At 41.0% G+C, this 20,627-nt stretch overlaps 1 protein-coding gene across 1 annotated transcript in view; it reads left to right on the top strand.

The window, feature by feature from the left end:
- PCDH15 (protocadherin related 15) overlaps positions 1 to 20,627 on the top strand; it is a 357,851-nt gene that overhangs the window by 103,645 nt on the left and 233,579 nt on the right. Inside the window, exons 5-7 of the mRNA XM_063307469.1 lie at positions 184 to 303; positions 3,625 to 3,735; positions 8,703 to 8,873. Coding sequence (XP_063163539.1) covers positions 184 to 303; positions 3,625 to 3,735; positions 8,703 to 8,873 — 402 coding nt within the window. The remainder of the gene's footprint in view (positions 1 to 183; positions 304 to 3,624; positions 3,736 to 8,702; positions 8,874 to 20,627) is intronic.

Raw genomic sequence — 20,627 nt, 5'->3', positions numbered from 1 at the left:
CTTATTTGCTTTTTTAGCTTTTTTTTCTTCAAAGATACTGTACTGTATATTGAAGTTATAAATGGTTACTGACAACCTTGTTTCAACTGGGGGAGTTGCCAGCATTCTTATGAACATTTGAATACAGAATTTGGGCTTTCCTTCAAGGATTTTTAATCGTGCATCTTACGTTTGTTCTTTCAGTTAACACCAGTTGGAACCACCATCTTCACTGGATTCTCTGGGAACAGGGGTGCCACAGATATAGATGACGGTCCCAATGGCCAGATAGAGTACATCATCCAATACAATCCCAGCGATCCAGTATGTGAAATTTTATTTTCAGTAATATATTGTTGGAAGAAAAGAGAAACAAAAATAGAATACAATTCATTGGATTTACGTAATTCTTTTATTAATTTATGTATCTTTTGAAATGTTTGTGTACCGTTTTTTGTAATGTATTTTCAACTAAGGTTTTGTCTGACTGCTATGGATGGACAAGGTAATATTCTTAAAAGAGGTGGTGGTGGTGGTTCTTTGAGTCAATTCTGACTCCTGGTGACTACGGGAACAAGTCCCTGCAGTTTTCTTTCAACATCTTTCAGAAGTGGCTTGCCAGTATCATCTTCCTAGGGCTGAGAGAGACAGGCTGAAAGTCACCCAGCCGACCTCCTTGCCTAACGTGGGATTAGAACTCAAGGTTTCCTGTTTTCCAGTCCAGTCCAGTCCTTTATCACTATATCACTATATCAAACTGGCTGTAGGTTGAGTCATGGCAACTGGATTTCTTTCTTTTTGGTACTGAGGGATCTCAATAAGAATGAAACTGGTCAGTAGCTAATCTACCAAAAAGAAAGAAATCCAGTTGCCATGACTCAACCTACAGACAATTCCACCTGGATGACTGAGAATCTTCATCGAGATATACCAAACTGGCTCTTTAAAAAAGGTAGTGGATGGGAAATGGCATAGTATTTCCATTTTTTAACACAGAGAATCATTAAGTTTGTTGTAAGATGTTTTAATCATACACTGTGATGAATGAATTAAATTTGGTCACTCTTCTGGAGATTGTCAATGACATATCTGCTAAAATAACGATAAGGTCATATTCTGAAGGGTCATGGCAGTTAGTTAGTAAGGGCATAACTAAGCCCCTGTGGCAGACTGAATAGAAGGTGAAGGACATGGGCAAACAAGGTCAGAGGCCTTCTAAAAAACAAATGGAGTTCAATTCCTCTCCTAATAGTCATGAAGGCAGCAGCATATTGAATCTAGCTAATGTAAAAAGTCCCGTTAGCACTTGATAAAGAATGTTGGTAAAGTAACAGGCTGCTGAGAAGGGTTTTCCAAACAAGTTTGAGCTATATAATTTTGGACTGAAACGTAAATCTTTCTGTCCATAATCTCTGGTCTATAATAATCTTTTTCAGTTCTAATGGGGCTCTTTCAAAGCCAAATGAGCTTAGATGGTGAGTAGAAAACCCACAGAAGTTATTATTATTTAAGTTATTATTCCAGTTATCCATTGAGATGTAAATTTATCCCATAAGATCAGGCAGGCTAGAAGGCTCTCAAAATAGGTTAATTTAACCAATATTTTCTATCTGTCCTGAGCAAGAGAGGCATGCTCTGGGTCCCGTCCACAAAATAGTATCACTTGTTGGGACCCAGGAGGACAGCCTTCTCTGTCCTCCTGGGTTCTTCCCTCTAGAACATCACCCCCCCCCCCAGAAATCTGACCCTGACCCTGCTGGTTTTTTGCAAGGGACAAAAAACCTGGCTTTGCCATCAAGCCTGGGGCCCTGATAGTATGGATGAACCCATTTTGTGGTTAGTTTGAAAGTTTGTGTTCATGGCTGCTATTTTTGTGCTATTTCTGTTGTTTTTTAAAAAATGTTGGTTGTTTTTATTCTGTTTCAGTTGTTAGCTGCTGACTCATGTATATGAGATGAGTGGTCTATAAATATATTAAATAAATAAATATGAGTTCTACTGTAGTCAAGCTAGAATGAAGCTTTAATGAAGAGTTAGATACATATCTGTGCATGCAAATCAGATCCATTACAAAGTTTGAATAACTTTGAAGGAGGTCACATTATGATAACCTTCTCCTCATTTAGTGACCACAATTAGTTCCAGCAAAATGGTCACTAAGCAAAATGGCTGCTAAGCAAACCACATGACAGAGAGAGAGAGAGAGAGACTACAAAGATTGATGGTTCCTGCCATCTCATTCAGATAAAGTTCTCTAATGCAGCAGTGCCAGCATTACTCTCACTCCGGCATGCGTTGTCAGGTACAGAAATTTGGGCAAGCACACCCAAATTGTCATGCAGTGCACGCATTGGTCGGAAATTTTTTTTTTTTTTTTGCTGTTTATTACCATTGTGTTTGTGGATGGTCGCTAACTGAGGTAGTCACTAAAAGAGGAGTGCCTGTATTTGAAAACCTGTGAACTCCAGAGAACTCATGGTCTTTGCTCTATAAATCTTGATTTTATTTATTTATTTATTTATTTTCTATCCCACCTTTATTATTTTTTATAAATAACGCAAGGCGGGGAACATACCTAATACTCCTTCCTCCTCCTATTTTCCCCACAACAACCACCCTGTGAGGTGGGTTGGGCTGAGAGAGAGTGACTGCTTCCAGAAAAGACTTCTTGCCACAGTAATTGGCAAAAGAAAGAAAGGAAAACCTGTGGGGGAGAGACTGCCAGTTCTTCAAATTGCTGAAACATTTGCATTAATATTTCAACAAAGAAAAGGCCATGATTTTATTTATGTTGTATCAGATTGGAAGGATCTACAGCTGTATTAGTAAAGAGTGTGTATGTCAATCAAAATCACTTACATTAGTCCCATAATGTCTGTATGTTCAAGGTCCCAACTGCATGAGGGCCTCCTGTTCCTGGCCTAATATATGTATGTTTCCAGTCATGGCCTTCTATGGAAGACCAACGTTTAGCAAGATTTCTCTGCATAACTAAAGATCCTTGCAATTTTTCAAGTTACACTGTGCAGGGATGGAGTGACCTCTTTACATGCTTTCAAGGGAAAAATGAAGCAATTTACATGTCTCACTTTCAACACTCATCAGCAGTATACAATAATCATAATCATCATAGAGTTAGGTTGTGTGAGCAGGCTCTATTTCTCCAACAGTTGGCTATTATTACCAATTTGCAGTTGGGTCACTACATCCCTTCCTGCTTCTATTTAATTCTCTTTGTATCGCAAGTGAAGAGCTTTAGTTACACATTTATTGTTGAAAGTTACTGCTTGGTTGCATTTTGTCTTGTGATCTTTGAGAATGAAGCTTTATTTCACTGGAATGTAATTCAGCATTACCGTTGTGCCAGTTTTTAAAAACTTGCTGAGTACAGTTTAACACCAAACATGTTTTAGATGCAATAGACATTCCTGTTTTCCTATTTTTAAGAAATTCACCCAGTTCATGTGGGTGAAAACTAGCTGATTAAAAGTTAAAAGTAGAACGTGTGCAGTAATGTACATTTTCCTGTAGCTAGAGGCATTGTCATTAATTGCCACTGGTCACTAGTCTCAAACTGTTAACTCACTGTTTCCTGCAATTTTTTATCCATCCTCCCCTCCTCCTCCTTTTTTTTTTCTTTTGCAGACATCAAATAGGACTTTTGACATCCCTCTGACATTGTCTGGAGCAATAGTTTTGCGTGAGAGATTAAATTATGAAGAAAAGTCACGCTATTTTGTCATTGTCCAAGCAAATGTGAGCATGATGTTTTTTAGGTGTTTATTATGTATATAACTGCTTTGGAAGAAAACCTGAAAATATTTAGATGTTTTACCTTGTCATATTCAAGCAAGCATATATTATTTCTCAAATTTCCCACTGAATTTCTGCAAGTCAAGTATTAGTTTAGACATCCAAATGAACAATTGTACATCAGATGCTACACAGAGCTTTCTCCAAAGTGGGAAGACATTAACAGGTAAATAATATGCCAATGATACTCAGCTGTTTATCTCTGCCCCTAGCTGAGGACATGATGCTGTCTGTGTTTTATCCCAGTGTCTGGAGGTTGTGGAGGGTCTGAATGAGGAAGAATAGGATTCAATAAAATCCCAGCAAGACCGTGTGGCTGTGGTTTTGGGACGCTCCTGATCCCAGGAGTGAAGTTTTTCCATCTTTGGTTTGGGGGAAGGTGGCACTCCCCCACTCAGAGCCAGTGCACAATTTGGGGGTTCTTCTGGACTCACAGATCCTGCTTGAAGAATAGGTGGTAACTGTGGCCAGGAGGGCTGTTGCATAACTTGGTTTTGTGTGCCAGTTGTGCCATTCCTGGATCAAGCTCTGCTTGCTGTTACTCATGCCTTAGTCACCTCTGTACTGCAACACCCTCTACCTGGCACTGCCCTTGAAAATCATCTGGAAACTATAATAGGTCCACAGGTAGTTAAGGGTGCACTTCAGTATACCCATATAACACCGCTATTTGTGGGCTGCATTTACCCACAAGAGACTTTCAAATCCAACTCAAGGTGCTTGCTATCACCTATAAAGCCCAACATGGCATAGGATAGACCTATTTGCAGGACTGTAGCATCTCTGTCCCTCATACTTTAGTGGGATGGACACACTTTGGTCCCTTTCTTGAAGCAATGTCATCTGATGGCACCTAGGAAGTGTGCCTTTTCCATTGCAGCAGCTGCCTCCTGGAATGATTGCCTTAATATATGGTTGGCTCTCACCCTGTTGGTTTTTAGAAAGGCCATAAAAACTTGTATCTTTCCTCGGGCACTGGGGCCAGGATGATTGGAGTTCCCACCTGGATGGTGTAAGGCAAATTTGAGTTCCTGATTGCCTATTAATTGCTGTTGTTGTGATTTTAAGCATAATTGGTATGTTGTTGGCTTACTTTGTTGCTTGCTTTGTTGTTTGCTTATTGCATGCTTTCCAGAGTTTGAGTTGAGTGGCCATATAAATTTCTTAAATAAATATTTCAGGTCTCTAAGTGATGAGACAGCACTTGCATGTCTGAGAATCAGCCTAATGCTTTTGTTATTTGTAACACTGTCTTTCATATATTATTTCACTCACACATTTTGATTCCATAAAAGTAAATATGTACATACATGCATATCTATCATTTTTGGATGAGCAACACTATAAAAAGCACAAAAAGGAGTAGTAAATATTAAGCCAAATAAAGTAGATACATGAGATAAGAAATAAAAAATAATGTACAAGTAGTCCTTGCTTAACAACTGTTTGTTTAGCGATGGTCTAGAGTTATGACTGCACTGAAAAAACTGACTTGTAGCCATTTCTTGCATTTACAACTGTCGTAGCATCCCTGAGGATACAGGATCGTGATTCAGGCACTTGGCAACCATCACACATTTACAACGGTTGCAGCATCCCACGGTCACAGAATCGCCTTTTCCGACCTTTTGTTTGCTTAATGCCCGTGGTGATTCACTTAACACCCGCCACAAAAGTTGTTGTAAAATCAGGTCCAGATTTGCTTAATGGCCTAAATTCCAGTCCCAATTGTTATCGTTAAGTGATGACTACCTGTATAGTCAAAACTAGTTTATATCAGTACTATTCCTATTCTTCCCCATACTTTTCTATCCTTGCAAACCATCTTTGCTTTGACCATGTCTATTCACTGCTTAAAGCAATTGCCTTCTCACCTTACTGTTTATGAGGATCTCATCAGCATCATGCAATCATTTCAACTTTCACACACACCAATAATAACCTAGATGACACCTATTCATACTTTCTGACAATATATTTTCATCCCCTCATTCATAATTAAACCTTCTCCTTCACATCTCTTCATGCATTCATGAACTCTACTCCACAGGGAGTCAGACTACCTATTACATTCTTAGTTTCACTGATATGCAAGAGACCTATTTTTATTTATTTAATTTCATTTGTGTTCTTTACCATTTATTCCTCTTACATTCCAGTTTGTAATCTTCTATATGACATGGTCATTGCCAGATGGACCCACCGATACTGACTTCTTCTGCCCATCATGGCTTTGGTCAATTGAGGCTTTCACATAAGACTTTTTAGTAAACAGAGAAGGCTCAGAATAGTAGATAAAATATATGCAAGCCAGGATCTTTAATCTAGAGACTGTCATACAGTTACCTGCATCTAGGTAGGTAGATGCATACCTCCATCCCACTAGGAGGTATTGGCAGTATATTGACGCATACTCAGGATACAAGGAAAGTTAAATAAATAACATGCATATAATTCCACTAAGGGTTGCCTTTCTGACATAAATAGTAATAGTAATGTTGTGTGGTGTTAATTTAATGTCATTTACCTGTATTATTCAGCTTTGAAGTGCAACTTTTGGTAAGCATTTTACCTAATTAGGTCCAGTTGCATGTATTTTTGTAGGAAGCAATTTTATAGTACATTGTATAATAAAGTTACTTTATTACAGTTCCAGAACAGCAACATAAATACATGAACTCCAGGTTTAGAATAAATAATCTATTTATAGATGATAGGTGAATCCACAATAATCATTATACAGCAAATAGTCTAAGCTGTGAAGCCAATTAATACTTGTATTTTGTGTCAAGTCTGAAATCCCTTCTTTGTCCCTGAAAAATAACACTTTTTCCAAATCAAAGGCTTATTTATGATTAGTTCTGAGTATGCAAGCAGAGCTAGTAAGTATTCTCTGCACCTCTGAATTATACAGACTACTTACAGAGTACTTAAACTGCAAAAAAGTTGGTCCAACTTTATATCATCCCTACTCTCATGTTCATAAATTAAAGGATTTGAATTACCAGAAGATAGATTCTGGCTGAATCTTACAGGGAAGTAAAGAGCAATTCAACAATGGGGCCCATCATGAATGTGTTCAAGCAGCAACTGGACAACACCTATCAAGCATTCTTTAATTAGAATTCCTGTGCCGAGCAGCAGTTAGAATTGATGGTCTAAATGGGCCTTTCTGATTCTATATTGCTGAGCTACATCTCGCAAAACTCAATAGTTCCTTTTAAGTCTATAATTACAATTCTTATTCTAGGTCTCTTAACTCCAACTCAGCCCTCTCTTCCTCTTCCCCCATTTGGTAGGTATGACACAGTAAGGGAGGGGAATGGGATGGGGAAGAGCAAGTGATGAGGAAGGATGAAGTGTGACCAGAATATTTCTGATTGTATCATGATTGGCTCCTGCCAGGCTGGAATATTTACAGCTATTTCTAGTTCTCTCCACAGTTTTAGATTAACTTGCAATGGTGCTTTCATTTCCTGCTCTTCTGCTGTTAACCTAAGCTCATTACTTGCTGCTGCTTGATTTCCTTCCATCTAGCTTTTTAACATTTGCCAGATTCTTGGGTTCCCTGGGAACTTCATTTGCCATACCTTATCTTTTCTAAGGCGAGCAGTTTGCTTCCACCCAGCTTCTGAGTATAGCGATCTTGGAGGCTTCCACCTTTTTCCAGTTTAATGTTTCCTTGTTTTTTAAATTTCCAACTGATCCAAGAGAAACTGAACGAATTTAGGAATAATACATGTGGATGTCTCCGCTAACCAGATTGCCCCTCCTCAACTGTTCGTTTACCAAGGACGAGGCTGTAATTCTCATTCCAAAACAATCTGTTTATAACAGCATGCAGTAATAATATTTTACTACAGTTCCTCAGTCAAAAGAAGGCTAAAAAGCAGAAATGGCAGGCAAATATCAAATAAGAATCTCTGCAGTATGATAATCTTCCTACAGTCTTGAGTAAGGTTGGTGTACCATTTGCACTGGTATGAGTTCACTTTTTTCCTGCAGAGCACTTAGTCTTTTCTGTTTGAAAAACAACAGAATTGATTAATTCTTCTGCCAGAAAGCAGAATAGATGGAGCATGCTTATCAGGGCTGACTGACAAATGATTCAGTAATTAAAGCTATAGAAAGTTTTGTTGAAATAAAGGGGATTAAACTCCCATGAAGTTCTGTGAAGAAAATAATACTGATTGAGCCTAAATTTACAAAAAGGAAAATTAATCACAAAGTCTCTTTTATTTGTTCCTGTTCTCAAATATTCCATCGGGGAGGGGAAAAACCCTCTGCATTTTGAAAGCTGTGCTTCTTACATGGCTGATACTAGAATTCTTTGCTATTGGATAATTAGCTTTATTTCCCAGAGATATTACAGAGTCACTAAAAGTTAGATTCTGCTTTCAACACTCTCTCAAGCACATTTTACCTGTGTATCTGTGTGTGGTATCAGCTAACATCTCACAGAGCAATTTAAGAGGTTGAATAATTTGGAATACAAGGAAAGGAGAAAGAGGCTTAAAGGGAAAACATACAGAAGAAGAGATGAGTTTCTGGAAATAAATATATAATGGGAGAGGTAGGAAGAAAGGTATTACCTAAAGTAATGGAGGGAAGGCTTTGTATGATATGATAGAGAAGAAAACTAGTGACAGGAAGAAATAAAAACAAATCCAACATCACCTGATTTGAAAAAGAAAGTAAACCTCCCATCCAGCTCCTACTGCCACCTGGTGTTACCTGGAGTCTGGCAGCTCATTACTTCTGTCCATCTAATTTTTCAAGAACATCACAGAATTCAGTTTGAGATTCCATGTTATGAAATGACACCAAGATATATTTTTTTTAATTGAAAGACATAATTCTTTCCGGAGGAATCGCAGGATTAGTCTTTAAAAATTCTATTTTCTATACAGGATCGAGCTCAAAATCTTGGGGAACGAAGAACAAGCACAACCACCCTCACTGTTGATGTCCTTGATGGGGATGACCTTGGACCAATGTTCCTTCCATGTATATTAGTTTTTAACACCCGCGACTGCCGGCCACTCACTTATCAAGCTAGTTTGCCAGAACTCACTGACCCTGTAAGTACAAGCATTTTAATTGAATTCATTCATTCTGCATCTACATCTAGTCACCACTAATTGTGCAGTACAAGCTTACAATCAGCAGACTCAACAGTGCCCAGCCGTATATCCTGATCTGTCAGATACTCAGCACAGACAGTCTCATTTTTGCAGTTACATGCAAATTGCAAAACCTGACTTATCAGAACCTTGAGTGGATTCTTGTCAGTCTTCACACCCAGGCTGGCAATAAATCACACACATCCTGGCACTTAACCCTTAATTCAGCTCTTAGCTAGACTTGGCAGAAGTCTCCCAGGCATGACTTGGCTAAATTGGTATCTTTACTGCAGGCAAGAATGGAGCCTCAGACGCACCACTTGATTATTCACTGCAGTATAAAAATGTTGGAGACTTTCTATACCTGTGCTCCAGAGTTTAAACTCTAACCTACTTCCTCCTGCCCTTCTAAATTAACAGATAGTTGGCTGGTCACTTGATGGCTGGGAAAGTGATATAATGGTATGTGGGAAAGTCCTTGGGCAAAGAGACGCTGCCAAGGGAATGGTCAAAGAAGAGACAGTGTAGCCCACAGCTGGATAGTGGATGGAGCAAGAGGCTCAGAAGGGACCCTCCCTAGTTTCTCAGGCTGTAAGGGAGACGGTAGGAAAATTGTACTTTCAGATTTGCAAGATTCAGTTAATGTAGCTTTACAATAAAGTAGAATTAGCTCATCAGGTCGTGCTTCCTGTCTGGTCTACCTAGTAAGGCTGAAAGTATGGCAGTAGGTACAATTGGGTGGGAAGAAAGCATGGCTTTTAACATACAGAAGCCGTGTGGGATCTTCAAAGCCCCTTAATAGTGTAATCAGATAAATGTAATCAATTTAATTTTTTTTAAAAAATTGAACTCTGTTGTGGCCACAAAGCCTGGAAGATTAATAAAATGCATAATACAGAAATATATGTCAAGATCAGTTAATGAATTAAAATTAGAACAGAAGCATGCAGGTCAACAGAAAAAAAAATCCACCATAAACTAAAACTGAACTCATTTCCATTTGGGGACATAAAATCAAGTTCTTTTTTTTAATGGTCAAATAAGAGGCAGTGTAGTCCGCAGCTGGATTGTGGGTGGGGCAAGAGGCTCAGAAGGGACCCTCCCTAGTTTCTCAGGCTGTAAAAGAGATGTGGGGTGAAAGATACTTTCAGACTTGCAAGATTCTGTCAATGTAGCTTTACAGTAAAGTAGAAATAGCTCATCTGGTCATGTTTCCTATCTGAAGCTGAGAGGTGGCTGAGATATATTTAAATAATAGCTTTCCCTAGACTGGGAGTTGCTTATTTCTTCCTCTCCAGCTTCAGTCCTGGCCCCCTTAGCCTATATAGTTGTTATGTTTAATATGTAAACAGTACATAGACATAAAATACTAAGCATTTATTGGTCATAGACATCCCTATACACCACATCAGAGAACTTTTGTGTCCTGCTGAGCTTTTATTATAATTTTATAGGATTTAGTATTTACAGCATTCCCAAAATGCTGTAAATCAGTTAACAACTTCAGATTTTGGTTTCCGTGTTTTTCCCCAAAGTGATGAAAAAGAGATTCAATTAAATATATGTCATGAAAATAAATGGACCTTTGTAGACAACATGGGAAAAATTATAATAATTTATAAACATCCTCATGTTGTATTTTTTTTACTTGCTTAATTTCTCTTTTACAGTGTACATTGACCCTTCAGTTTCTAAGATTTTTTTTGTCTGAATATTGTTAGCACTTAAAAAATAGTATCACACTGAACTGACCATAAATATTTCTTAAACGTAGCTCTTTGGTGTATTTCATAGCATAATGTTTTTCAGCTGGTTTTATTAAAAACATATCTGATGTAAAAAAATAATACATTACATTTATAATGTAATTATTTCTTTTCAGAAACATTAAAGCAGCATTAGATTTGCAACATCATAGAATCAGGAGGAGTGCATTTTATTTATCTTTGGGACAATTAAGAGGCCTGGTGTAACTTAATGTTCTCTATTGAGAAAACTGTTGTTGAAAGTTTGTTGTTTGTTGTTTGTTGTTTCATGACTAGAACTTTGTAATGGACTGTGAGAATAACTGTAGAAGACAGGAGGAAGGGCTGTAGTCTAGACAATGGCATGATAAGTGAAATCAGAGTCCAAAGGAGGGATGGGGATGGAGAAAGCATCTCAGAAGGGACCCTCCCTAGTTCTCTGGAAAGTAAAATCCGGGGAGAGGGGAAGTGCCTTCAACCTTGCAAGGCTGATGTCAGCTCTTGAAGGTACTCCAGGCAGGAAACCAAAACCACAAGTACTAATGCTACTTGTACTATAAGGTTACAGTTACAAAATATTGCAAACCTGAAAGCTCTTCCCCCCTCTCCTGCCTTTACTTTCCAGAGAACTAGGGAGGGTCCCTTCTGAGACTCTTATTTCACACACACCCCCATCACTCCTTCAGACTCAGATTTTGTTTATCAGACCGTTGTCTAGGCTGTGGCACTTCCGTCTGTCTCCCAAGATTATTCTCACAGCCCATTACAAAGTTGGTGCTAAAAATGTTGCTGCGGCCACTTCCATACGTTATTGACTTCTTCCATGGTAATTGGGGAATGACAGAGGATACTGCAGAACCTTGGCTACAAAAGGAGGAGAAAATACTAGGCAAGAAGGAGGAGAGAGAGGTCCCACCAATGGGCAACTATCTTTGTAGAAGCAGGAACTGAACTGATAGCTGATTAGCTTAGCTTCCCATGATGTGCTCAGGTTTCATGGTCTCACTGGACTATAGGATTAGTTCATCTCATGTGTATGGAAAGAAATCATAATCACCACCACCATCATCATCACCACCAGCAGCACCACAACTGTCTACTGGACAGCTGGTTGAGGGCCTTGCAATGTTTTGCTCTGATGTGCTATATCCCTAGAAATAATTTCTTGAATCCTGGTTGCTGTAATATAAATCATTCCCAACTGCCAATCCTGTAAAGGAAGTTTTCTTAGGGTATAGAAAAAGTTCTATTACTTCCCCTTCGTTAAGAATACTTAGGTGACCACCTTCTAATTATAATAGATTTTGCTGCCTTTTGACTCAGTAGGCTAGATGGCTAACAGCAAGGTTTGAGCAATTCAGATTACTAAAAATGAAATAAATTATTGAGCAACTTGCAAGGTATATTCTTGGTGCTGACTTTTCAGACCAATATTTTGCCTTCTTATCCTGCCATAACTTTGATGCTGTAATGGGTATCTAAATGTAGTGAGAACATCTATAGTAATGGTGTCGAATAGTTGTGATGTGTTATGTAGCTCAGTAATGGGGAAAAATGAGTATATTGCTTGCCTTCAACCAATAATTGTGTAATATGAAATGAAAATTTTAAGCAACAGGGGCAGCATTGCATACAAAGCTGTTATCCATCAAACAACTGTATGTAGTGTTAGTTTCTAAATGAACACAAGGCTAAAGCATAGTTGCATAGTTTAAAATCACAAGGACATGTGGAGTTTCATTTGTTTCAGAAACAAAGTATACTTTGGCAGTTCATGCGTCCAGCTTGATGGAATGCCGACAGACTTTGATAACACAGAGAGGTAGCAAGACAGTTAAGGGAGGAAACAGGACCATAACTGAAGAGATTCTTGAGTCCAGGGGAGGAATAAACATGAGAAAGAGACTTGGAGTAATTCCACCTTAATTAGGTATAAGTTGTGTGAGAGAATTGCTCTGGTAGGCTTTTAAGATTCTGTTACATTACCCTACTAGCAATAAAGATCTTTCCAGAAATCTAAGTAATTCTTGTTTCCCAACCTTGTCAGCCTTGGAGGGCTTGATGCTAGCATAGATAATTTATTCATATCCCAACTTACATCCAAAGAACTTGAGCTACTCGGTGAGAGACACTGCATGAGTTGGGTGTGAGGGGGTGCCTGAGAGGCGCTGTGTGGGTCAGCGAGGGCTGCACGAGGGGGTGCATGAGAGGTGTCGCATGGGTCAGGGAGGGTGCACAAGCTGTGAGGGAGGCACAGCAAGTAGCTGGTGTGGCACAAACACAAAGGTTCTGGGGGAGAATGCACTGGTGGGGGAGATTTACTTCAGTGACTTCCGACATTCCCTGCTGGCTTCCCCATTGAATTTCTGGGGAAGCCAGCAGGAAAGGTTGTAAATGTTGATCACACGGCACTTGGCAACTGGTCATAAGAGCAAACGGGTTGCCAAGCACCCAGATTGTGATCATGTGACCATGGGGGTGCTGGGGTGGCCGGAAATCCAAGGACCAGTCATAACCACCATTCATTCAGTGCTATTGTAACTTGGAATGGTCACTGACTGAATGGTTGTAGGTCGAGGACAACCTGTAATAAACTGTTTCTGATCTTATTTCTAATTTTACCAAGATGGAGAGACAGCAGATCTTTTGTTATTTTGTTACTTTGTTAGATCTTATTGCCTCCTCTGATAACTGCTCTGTGGCTCTGCTTAGGGTGATCCATTCCCAGCCGGAGAGTGGGGGGCACTCAAGAATCATCTACAGGGCAACAATAAGGAATATTAATATTTGTGCTATCTGATGAACAAAGTTAGTCAGATTTGTCTGAAGGTGGACTGATTGAGCAGGTCCAAGTGGGGCACAGTCTTTTGATGTTATCTGGACTGAGTTTAAGTCTATTACTCCTGATGAAGTGGACAAGTTCCTCCAAACTGTAAATTCGGCCACCCATCTGCTAAAGGTAGCCCAGGTCCATGTGATAGCATTGGCCTCTTTGAAGGAGGAGGCACATCACCCAGCCTTGAAGGAGGCGATGGTGTGCCCATTTCTCAAGAGGCCATCACTGGACCCCTCCACTCTGGACAATTATTGTCCAGTTTCCAACCTTCCCTTTTGTGGGGAAGGTTGTTGAAAAGGTGGTTAGACAGTTGTTCAAAGCACCTTCAAGGAATCAAATTATCTGGATCCATTCCAGTTGAGTTTCAGGCCAAGCATAATATCAAGACAGCCTTGGTCATGCTTCTAGATGACCTGTGGTAGAGCAGGATGGGGCTTGTACCTCCATCCTTTTGTTCCTTGATCTCTCAGCAGCTGTCAACCACAGTATCCTTTTGGAGTGGCTCTGGAGGTTGGAAGTGTGGGATGCTGTGCTTCAGTTGTTCATCTCCCTCCTCAATGGCCAGTCCCAGTCTGTGTTGACAGGACGGGAGAGATCACACCCATGGTTCCTCACTTATGTGGTGCCTCAAGGTTGAATGCTTTCATCCCTTCTATTTAACAACTACATGAAACCACTGGGTGAAATCATCCATCAGTTCAGTTTACGGTATCTTCAGTATTCAGGTAATACTTAATTGTACATCTGAACCCCAGGCTGAAAAGGTGAAGCTGACAATGTACTGACCCAGTACCTGGAGGTTATTCAGGTCTGGATGGGAAGAACAGACTTCAACTCAGTCCTGACAAAACTGAATGACTGTTTGGGCCCCCTGGGTTGGGGATGTTTTCACCTTTGACCTTGGAGGGGTAGCACTTCCCCAATCAAGACTAGGGCACAACTGTGGGGGTCCTCCTGTATTCAGAGCTACCATTCTTTATCTTATCTGCAAGCCTTCTCTATCAACCATTTTCCATAAGAAAGAGCCTTAACTTTCAGACAATGCACATTAGTGTTTCTAGTGTTACATCTATGTATATCAGCATGACTGTATTTTTTTAAAAAATGGAATAAATTTCTCCCTCTTTTTTCTCAAACCTCTAAACTGAAAGCCAGGAAACCTACTTAGACATAAAGGTTTCGAAGCAATTTATTTGTTTGTTTGTTTATTTATTTATCAACTTTGTCACCACCCATCTTCTCCGACCAGAGGGACTCTGGGTGGTTTACAATATAGAATAAATATACAATAAAAATTCAAATAAATATACAATAAAATTCTAATAAAATCCCATTAAAACTAAAACAATTTCTTAACTACCCCAGCTCATAAAATCCAGATGGCTATGATCTCTTCAATCATTAGGTAGGAGGGGCACCTTAAGGCACTAGCCAAGCCCAAGTATGTCGATTCTCCTCCCTGCCCCAAGCTTGGTGGCAGAGCCAGGTCTTCAACTTCCTCCGGAAGGCTAGGAGTGATGGGGCTAATCTCACCTCCGGGGGCAAGATGTTCCAAAGGGTGGGCGCTACTGCCGAGAAGGCCCACCTCCTGGACCCCGCCAGATGGAATTCTCTTATTGATGGGGTCTGCAGCATGCCCTCTCTGCATGAGCAGGTGGGACGGGCTGATGATACGGGGAAGAGGCGGTCCCTCAGGTAACCCGGTCCCATGCTATGTAGGGCTTTAAAGGTGATAACCAACACCTTGAATTGGAGCCGGAAGCAAGCTGGTACCCAGTGCAGCTCACGTAACAAAGGTGTTATGCATACCCTTCTAGGAGCGCCCAAAATAGCCCGCACAACTGCATTCTGAACCAGCTGAAGTTTCCGGATACTCTTCAAGGGTAGCCCCATGTAGAGCGCATTGCAGTAGTCTATATGGGAGATAAGGGCATGAGTGACCGTCTGAAGGGCTTCCCATCCAGGAAAGGGTGCAACTGGTGCACAACATGAAGCTGTGCAAAGGCCCTTCTGGCCACGGCTGCCACCTGCTCTTTGAGCAGGAGCCATGAGTCCATGAGGACCCCCAGATTACGCATCAGGTCTGTCTGGGGCAGTGCAACCCCATCCAGAACTAAAGATGACAAAGTCCCGGATACGGAGGAACCCTTAACCCACAGCCACTCCGTCTTACCAGGGTTCAGCCGAAGCCTGTTGTTCCCCATCCAGACCCCTACAGCCCCCAGGCACTGAGAGAGGGCAGTCACAGCATCACTTACCTCACCCGGGATGGAGATATACAATTGAGTATCATCGGCATACTGATGATACCTCATCCCGTGGTGACAGGTGATCTCGCCCAGCGGTTTCATGTAGATGTTAAATAGGAGAGGAGAGAGAACCGAACCCTGAGGCACCCCACAAAGGAGAGGTCGAGTGTCGGATCTCTACCCCCCTATCACTGACTGGGTCCGGCCCTGGAGGAAGGAGGTGAACCAGCACAAAACTATGATGCCCACCCCCAAGTCCCTGAGCCGACCCAAAAGGATACCATGGTTGATGGTATTGAAAGCCGCTGAGAGGTCAAGAAGAGCGAGGATGGATGCACTACCCCCATCCCGCTCCCACCAGAGATCATCCATAAGTGCGACCAATGCCGTTTCTGTCCCATATCCAGGCCTGAAACCTGACTGAAAGGGGTCTAGATAATCCATTTCCTCCAGAATCCTCTGGAGTTGTAATGCCACCACTTTCTCAACCACTTTCCCCAAAAAGGGGAGGTGGGAGACTGGACGAATATTATCCAGTACAGTAGGGTCCAACGATGGTTTCTTGAGGAGGGGTTGTAACAGCGCCTCCTTAAAGGCAGCTGGAAACACCCCCTCCCTCAAGGATGTATTAACCATCGCCTGGACCCAACCACATGTCACCTCCCGAGCTACTTTCACCAGCCAGGAGGGACATGGATCTAATTGGCAAGTGGTGGCATTTACTGTCGGGAGGATCCTGTCCACTTCCTCGGGTCCAACAGGATCGAACTGTTCCCAGATAACATGGTAAGTACGATCCCTTGGTATCTCCACAGACCCTGCCTCACTCTTGGAGTCTAGCATGGAGCGGATCCGAGTGATTTTGTCTTGCAGATGCTCTGAAAACTCTTCTGCATGGCCCTGTAGGTGGGTCACTGCACCCACCTTCCCCAAAAGGGATTGAGTGATTTTAAATAGGGCCGTTGGGTGGCATTCTGCAGACACAATAAGAGTGGAGAAATATTGACGCCACCAGGTAGGCCTTAATAGCGGCTCTAACCAGTGTTCGGTCGGATTCGGTCTTTGTCTTCCTCCAGCTGCGCTCTAGACGTCTCTTAATCCTCTTCAAAACCCTCAGCTCCTCTGTAAACCACTGGGAGCATCGAGTATGATGAGGCAAGAGAGGTCGCACAGGCTCGATCCTGTCCAAGGCCCCTGTTCCAGGTGGTGGCCAGGGCCTCCACTGGACCATGCAGCAGATCCCCGGGTATAATCCCCAGCTCCCTCTGAAACCCTGCTGGGTCCCCAGTGTACAAAGGATGGATTTGGATTATTTAAAGTGATCACTCAAGGCTTTGATTGTCAGCTGAAGTACATCTTTTCACATATAATTACAGAATGTCCATATGCCAAACTCCCTGTGTTCCTCTATGAATAATGAAATGGTTGCTCTTTCTGCTAGCCAAGTCTTAGAGCTGTTATCTTTAATCTTCTCGGGATTTATACGGCTTGGAGCTCTAAGGTTCACAAGATGTGTGATAGGAATTTTACTAATATACTGTAGCTGTTTTGCTGTTCTCACCTGCAAGAGTAATCCTTGTATTTCAGTACAACGTTGTGCACACAGTGAGTCTTTCTAGTGGGAAATTGTGCATAGGATTGTAGTGTTAGTTATGTACAGAATGAATCCATTGGTACTTGTTTCAGGGTATGCATTTTTAAAAAAAGAATGTTGATATGCCAACTCCTATGAAATGTGTGTTCTGTAAACAGTTAAAATTATGCAAATTAATGAGATTTGTAATTATTCTCAAATTTCATTCTGGTTCTGTTATTTCTTTAAGCGTCAGGAATCTCTGTCTATTGTGTGTTTGCGTACACCCACACTCAGGACTGAACAAAACCAGCTATTTACCCCAAACTTTCTAGATTGAAAGGGTAACAGTAAATAGGTGAATCACTCTTCCACTAATTTCATGCTGTTTTATTTGCTGTGCAGTCAAAATATTAGAACAAAATTTACAGTACATGGGCATATGGTAATGTATTATGAGGGCTGAACAAAAAGTACTGCCTCTAACATTGTAAACCACTAACAGAGGGCAGTATTGATGCACTAAAAGCTCTGATGTGTTCCTTACTATCTGTTACTTCATCTCAGTTGGTAGGAAGAAAAGTTTGTGTTGCTGTTGTTCATGAAATGGAAGCTGCTACTCATCACTGCACTTTAAGCAATGTGCCATGATTGAATTTTTGAATGCCAAAGGAATCCCTCCAATTGAAAGTCACTGCCAAATGCAGGCCATTTATGGTGATGGCTGTGTTGATCTGACTAGTGTTGTGACTGGGCCAAAAAATGTAAATATGGTGGACTAGGAAGAGCTGATTTGTGTGGATAACCTGTGACAGCAACAAAAGGGTTTCGCACAAGAAAAGTTGATGAACTGATTAAGAACCATTGGTAGATCACTCAAAGGGAAAGTGATGTCAAGCTTGGCAAGAACACGTCAGTCAAATCATTGATCTTCTTCAGTGATTAGAAGGTCTGTGCAGGATGGGGTTCCTTACATGCTGATGGAAGAGATGAAAGCATCAAGAATTGACATTTGCCAGCAACTGTTGTCACACTGCAACAGCCAATGAAATATGTGCTCATTATTATAACCCAGAAAAGAAGCATCGTCCATGGAATATCATCACAAAGCTTTGCCAGTTTAAAAAAAAAATGAAAACCCAGGCTTTGACAGGAAAAGCCTGAGTTTTCGGGATACAAATGGTGTTATTTACATGGACTTCTTTGAATCACTGTCCACCACCGTCAACTGAAAGCATTTTATTCCAACATTCAAGACATTGATACAATAGTTAGGCAGGGTGCAGAAGCAGAAGACTTTTTTCTGCAACATGAGAATACTTGGCCCCATAGCATACAAGCACCCAAGAGGCAATTAACAGATTGGAGCTCATGTGTTACTCCATTCAGTCCAAACGTGGTACCGTGTAACTTCTGCCTTTTCCCAAAAAGAAGGAATACCCTTGTGGGCACGTGTTGGACTCAAATGAAGAGGTGGAAAGGACTGTCAGTATCTGGTTGAAGAGGCAGCATGTGGAGTTCTTTCATAACAGCTTTAAGAAACGTGTCCATCATTGACAGAAGTGTGTAGTGAACAGTGGTGATTATGTGGATAACAAAGTAACGAAATAGCTCATATCAAGGATTTTTGTTTGTTTGTTTCATTTATTAAAATATCCCTATTTAGTATAAATACTTTTGGAGGTGATGTAATGGGCAGTAGGAATAACCTCGAGGAACAGGAGGAAGAGCTGCAACCTAAACATGGTCAGATTAAAAAAAAATCCGAGTCCAGGGCAGAAATGTAGTTTGAGAAAGCATCTCAGACATGACCCTCCCTACTTCTCTTGAAGATAAAGGGAGGGAGGGGAGAAGCACATTCAGACTTGCAAGATTCTGTTGCTGTAACCTCATAATCTGCTCACAGTCATGCATGCCCTCGTGACCTACCATCTGGATTACTGCAATACGCTCTACATGGGGCTGCCCTTGAAGAGCATTTGGAAGCTTCAGCTGGTGCAGAATGCAGCTGCATGGGTAGTAAATGGTGTTGAATATCTGACACATGTAACACAACTAATTCATGAGCTGCATTGGTTGCCATTGTGTTTCTGGGTGCAATTCAAGGTGCTGGTTGTCACTTTTAAAGCTCTTCATGGCTTGGGACTGGGTTACCTGAAGGACTGTCTTCTCCCAGTTGTTTTTACCCATCCAATTTGGTCTGGCAGGATGGGAATGCTCCGGGTCCCATCAGCCAAGGAATGTCGGCTGGTGGGGACTAGGAGGCGTGCCTTCTCTGCCATAGCCCCTGCCCTCTGGAATATTCTCCCTCCAGATATTAGGACCTTGTTGGCCTTTCATAAGGCCTTGAACACCTGGTTGCGTGCCCAGGCCTGGGGCCCCGAGTGTGTTAAGGGCCCTGAGATGGGTGGCCATAGAAATTGAATAAACAAAATAAAATAAAATAAAATAAAAAATAAAAGTAGTATTAGCATTCATAACTCTGGTTTCCTAGTCTGGTCTATCTTAAAGGGCTGACAGGTGAAGACATTGATTTTCATTCAGTCCTGGTAGATAATCTAAGTAAACATGGTATGTTCATGGTAAGAAATTCTAACTGAAATTCCCAGTACTTTAAGACATTATCTCTGTGTCACCAGACTATTTTCTGCTACTGTTTCTGCAAACTGAAATGCATTAGCCAAACTGTATCCAGGTCAGTTGATCCTGTAAGCATCTGACTGTGTCTCACAGCTCTGAACCACTTAACAACTGAAAGAATCCTTTTGCACTTTGATTGTGTTTGTGGCTACTTACTTCCTGCTGAATTCTGTGATAATCCCATAATGATAGGCTTAGAACAGCAGTAGACATAGAGAGAGACAAAGGGATTTCAGTTTTTCTAACATCCCATAGGTTCAAAATCATGTTTTTGATTTTGATAGTGAATAAACTCTTCAGTTAATCCAGATTTAGAGATGAGAACAAGGGATGCATTTCCATGAGGAACAGCTTCTTTGATAAGATTTAAAAACTGCACTTCTGAAATAGTTTTCTTGTTAGTCCAAAATGACAAATTTCATCCTTTTTCCAAACATCATCTAAAATATTTTCATGCTGTCGTTCCTTTGATCTTCAAAAGATACACATTAATGTGTATGAGGGTGGAGGGACTTCGTAGCAATATGGATGAGACATTCCTGACACATTTTAGCTCCTTAATAAAGAAGCTGCATCGCTGTTGCCCTGCATGTACCAAATAGCTTCTTCCCCTTCAAATATACAGTATGTTCTAAACTAGCAAGCTTCATTGAAAGCAAAATAAATCCC

Source organism: Candoia aspera, chromosome 6 (genome assembly GCF_035149785.1).
Source record: "Candoia aspera isolate rCanAsp1 chromosome 6, rCanAsp1.hap2, whole genome shotgun sequence".
Lineage (NCBI taxonomy): Eukaryota > Metazoa > Chordata > Lepidosauria > Squamata > Boidae > Candoia > Candoia aspera.
This window is presented reverse-complemented; position numbering and strand designations above follow the sequence as displayed.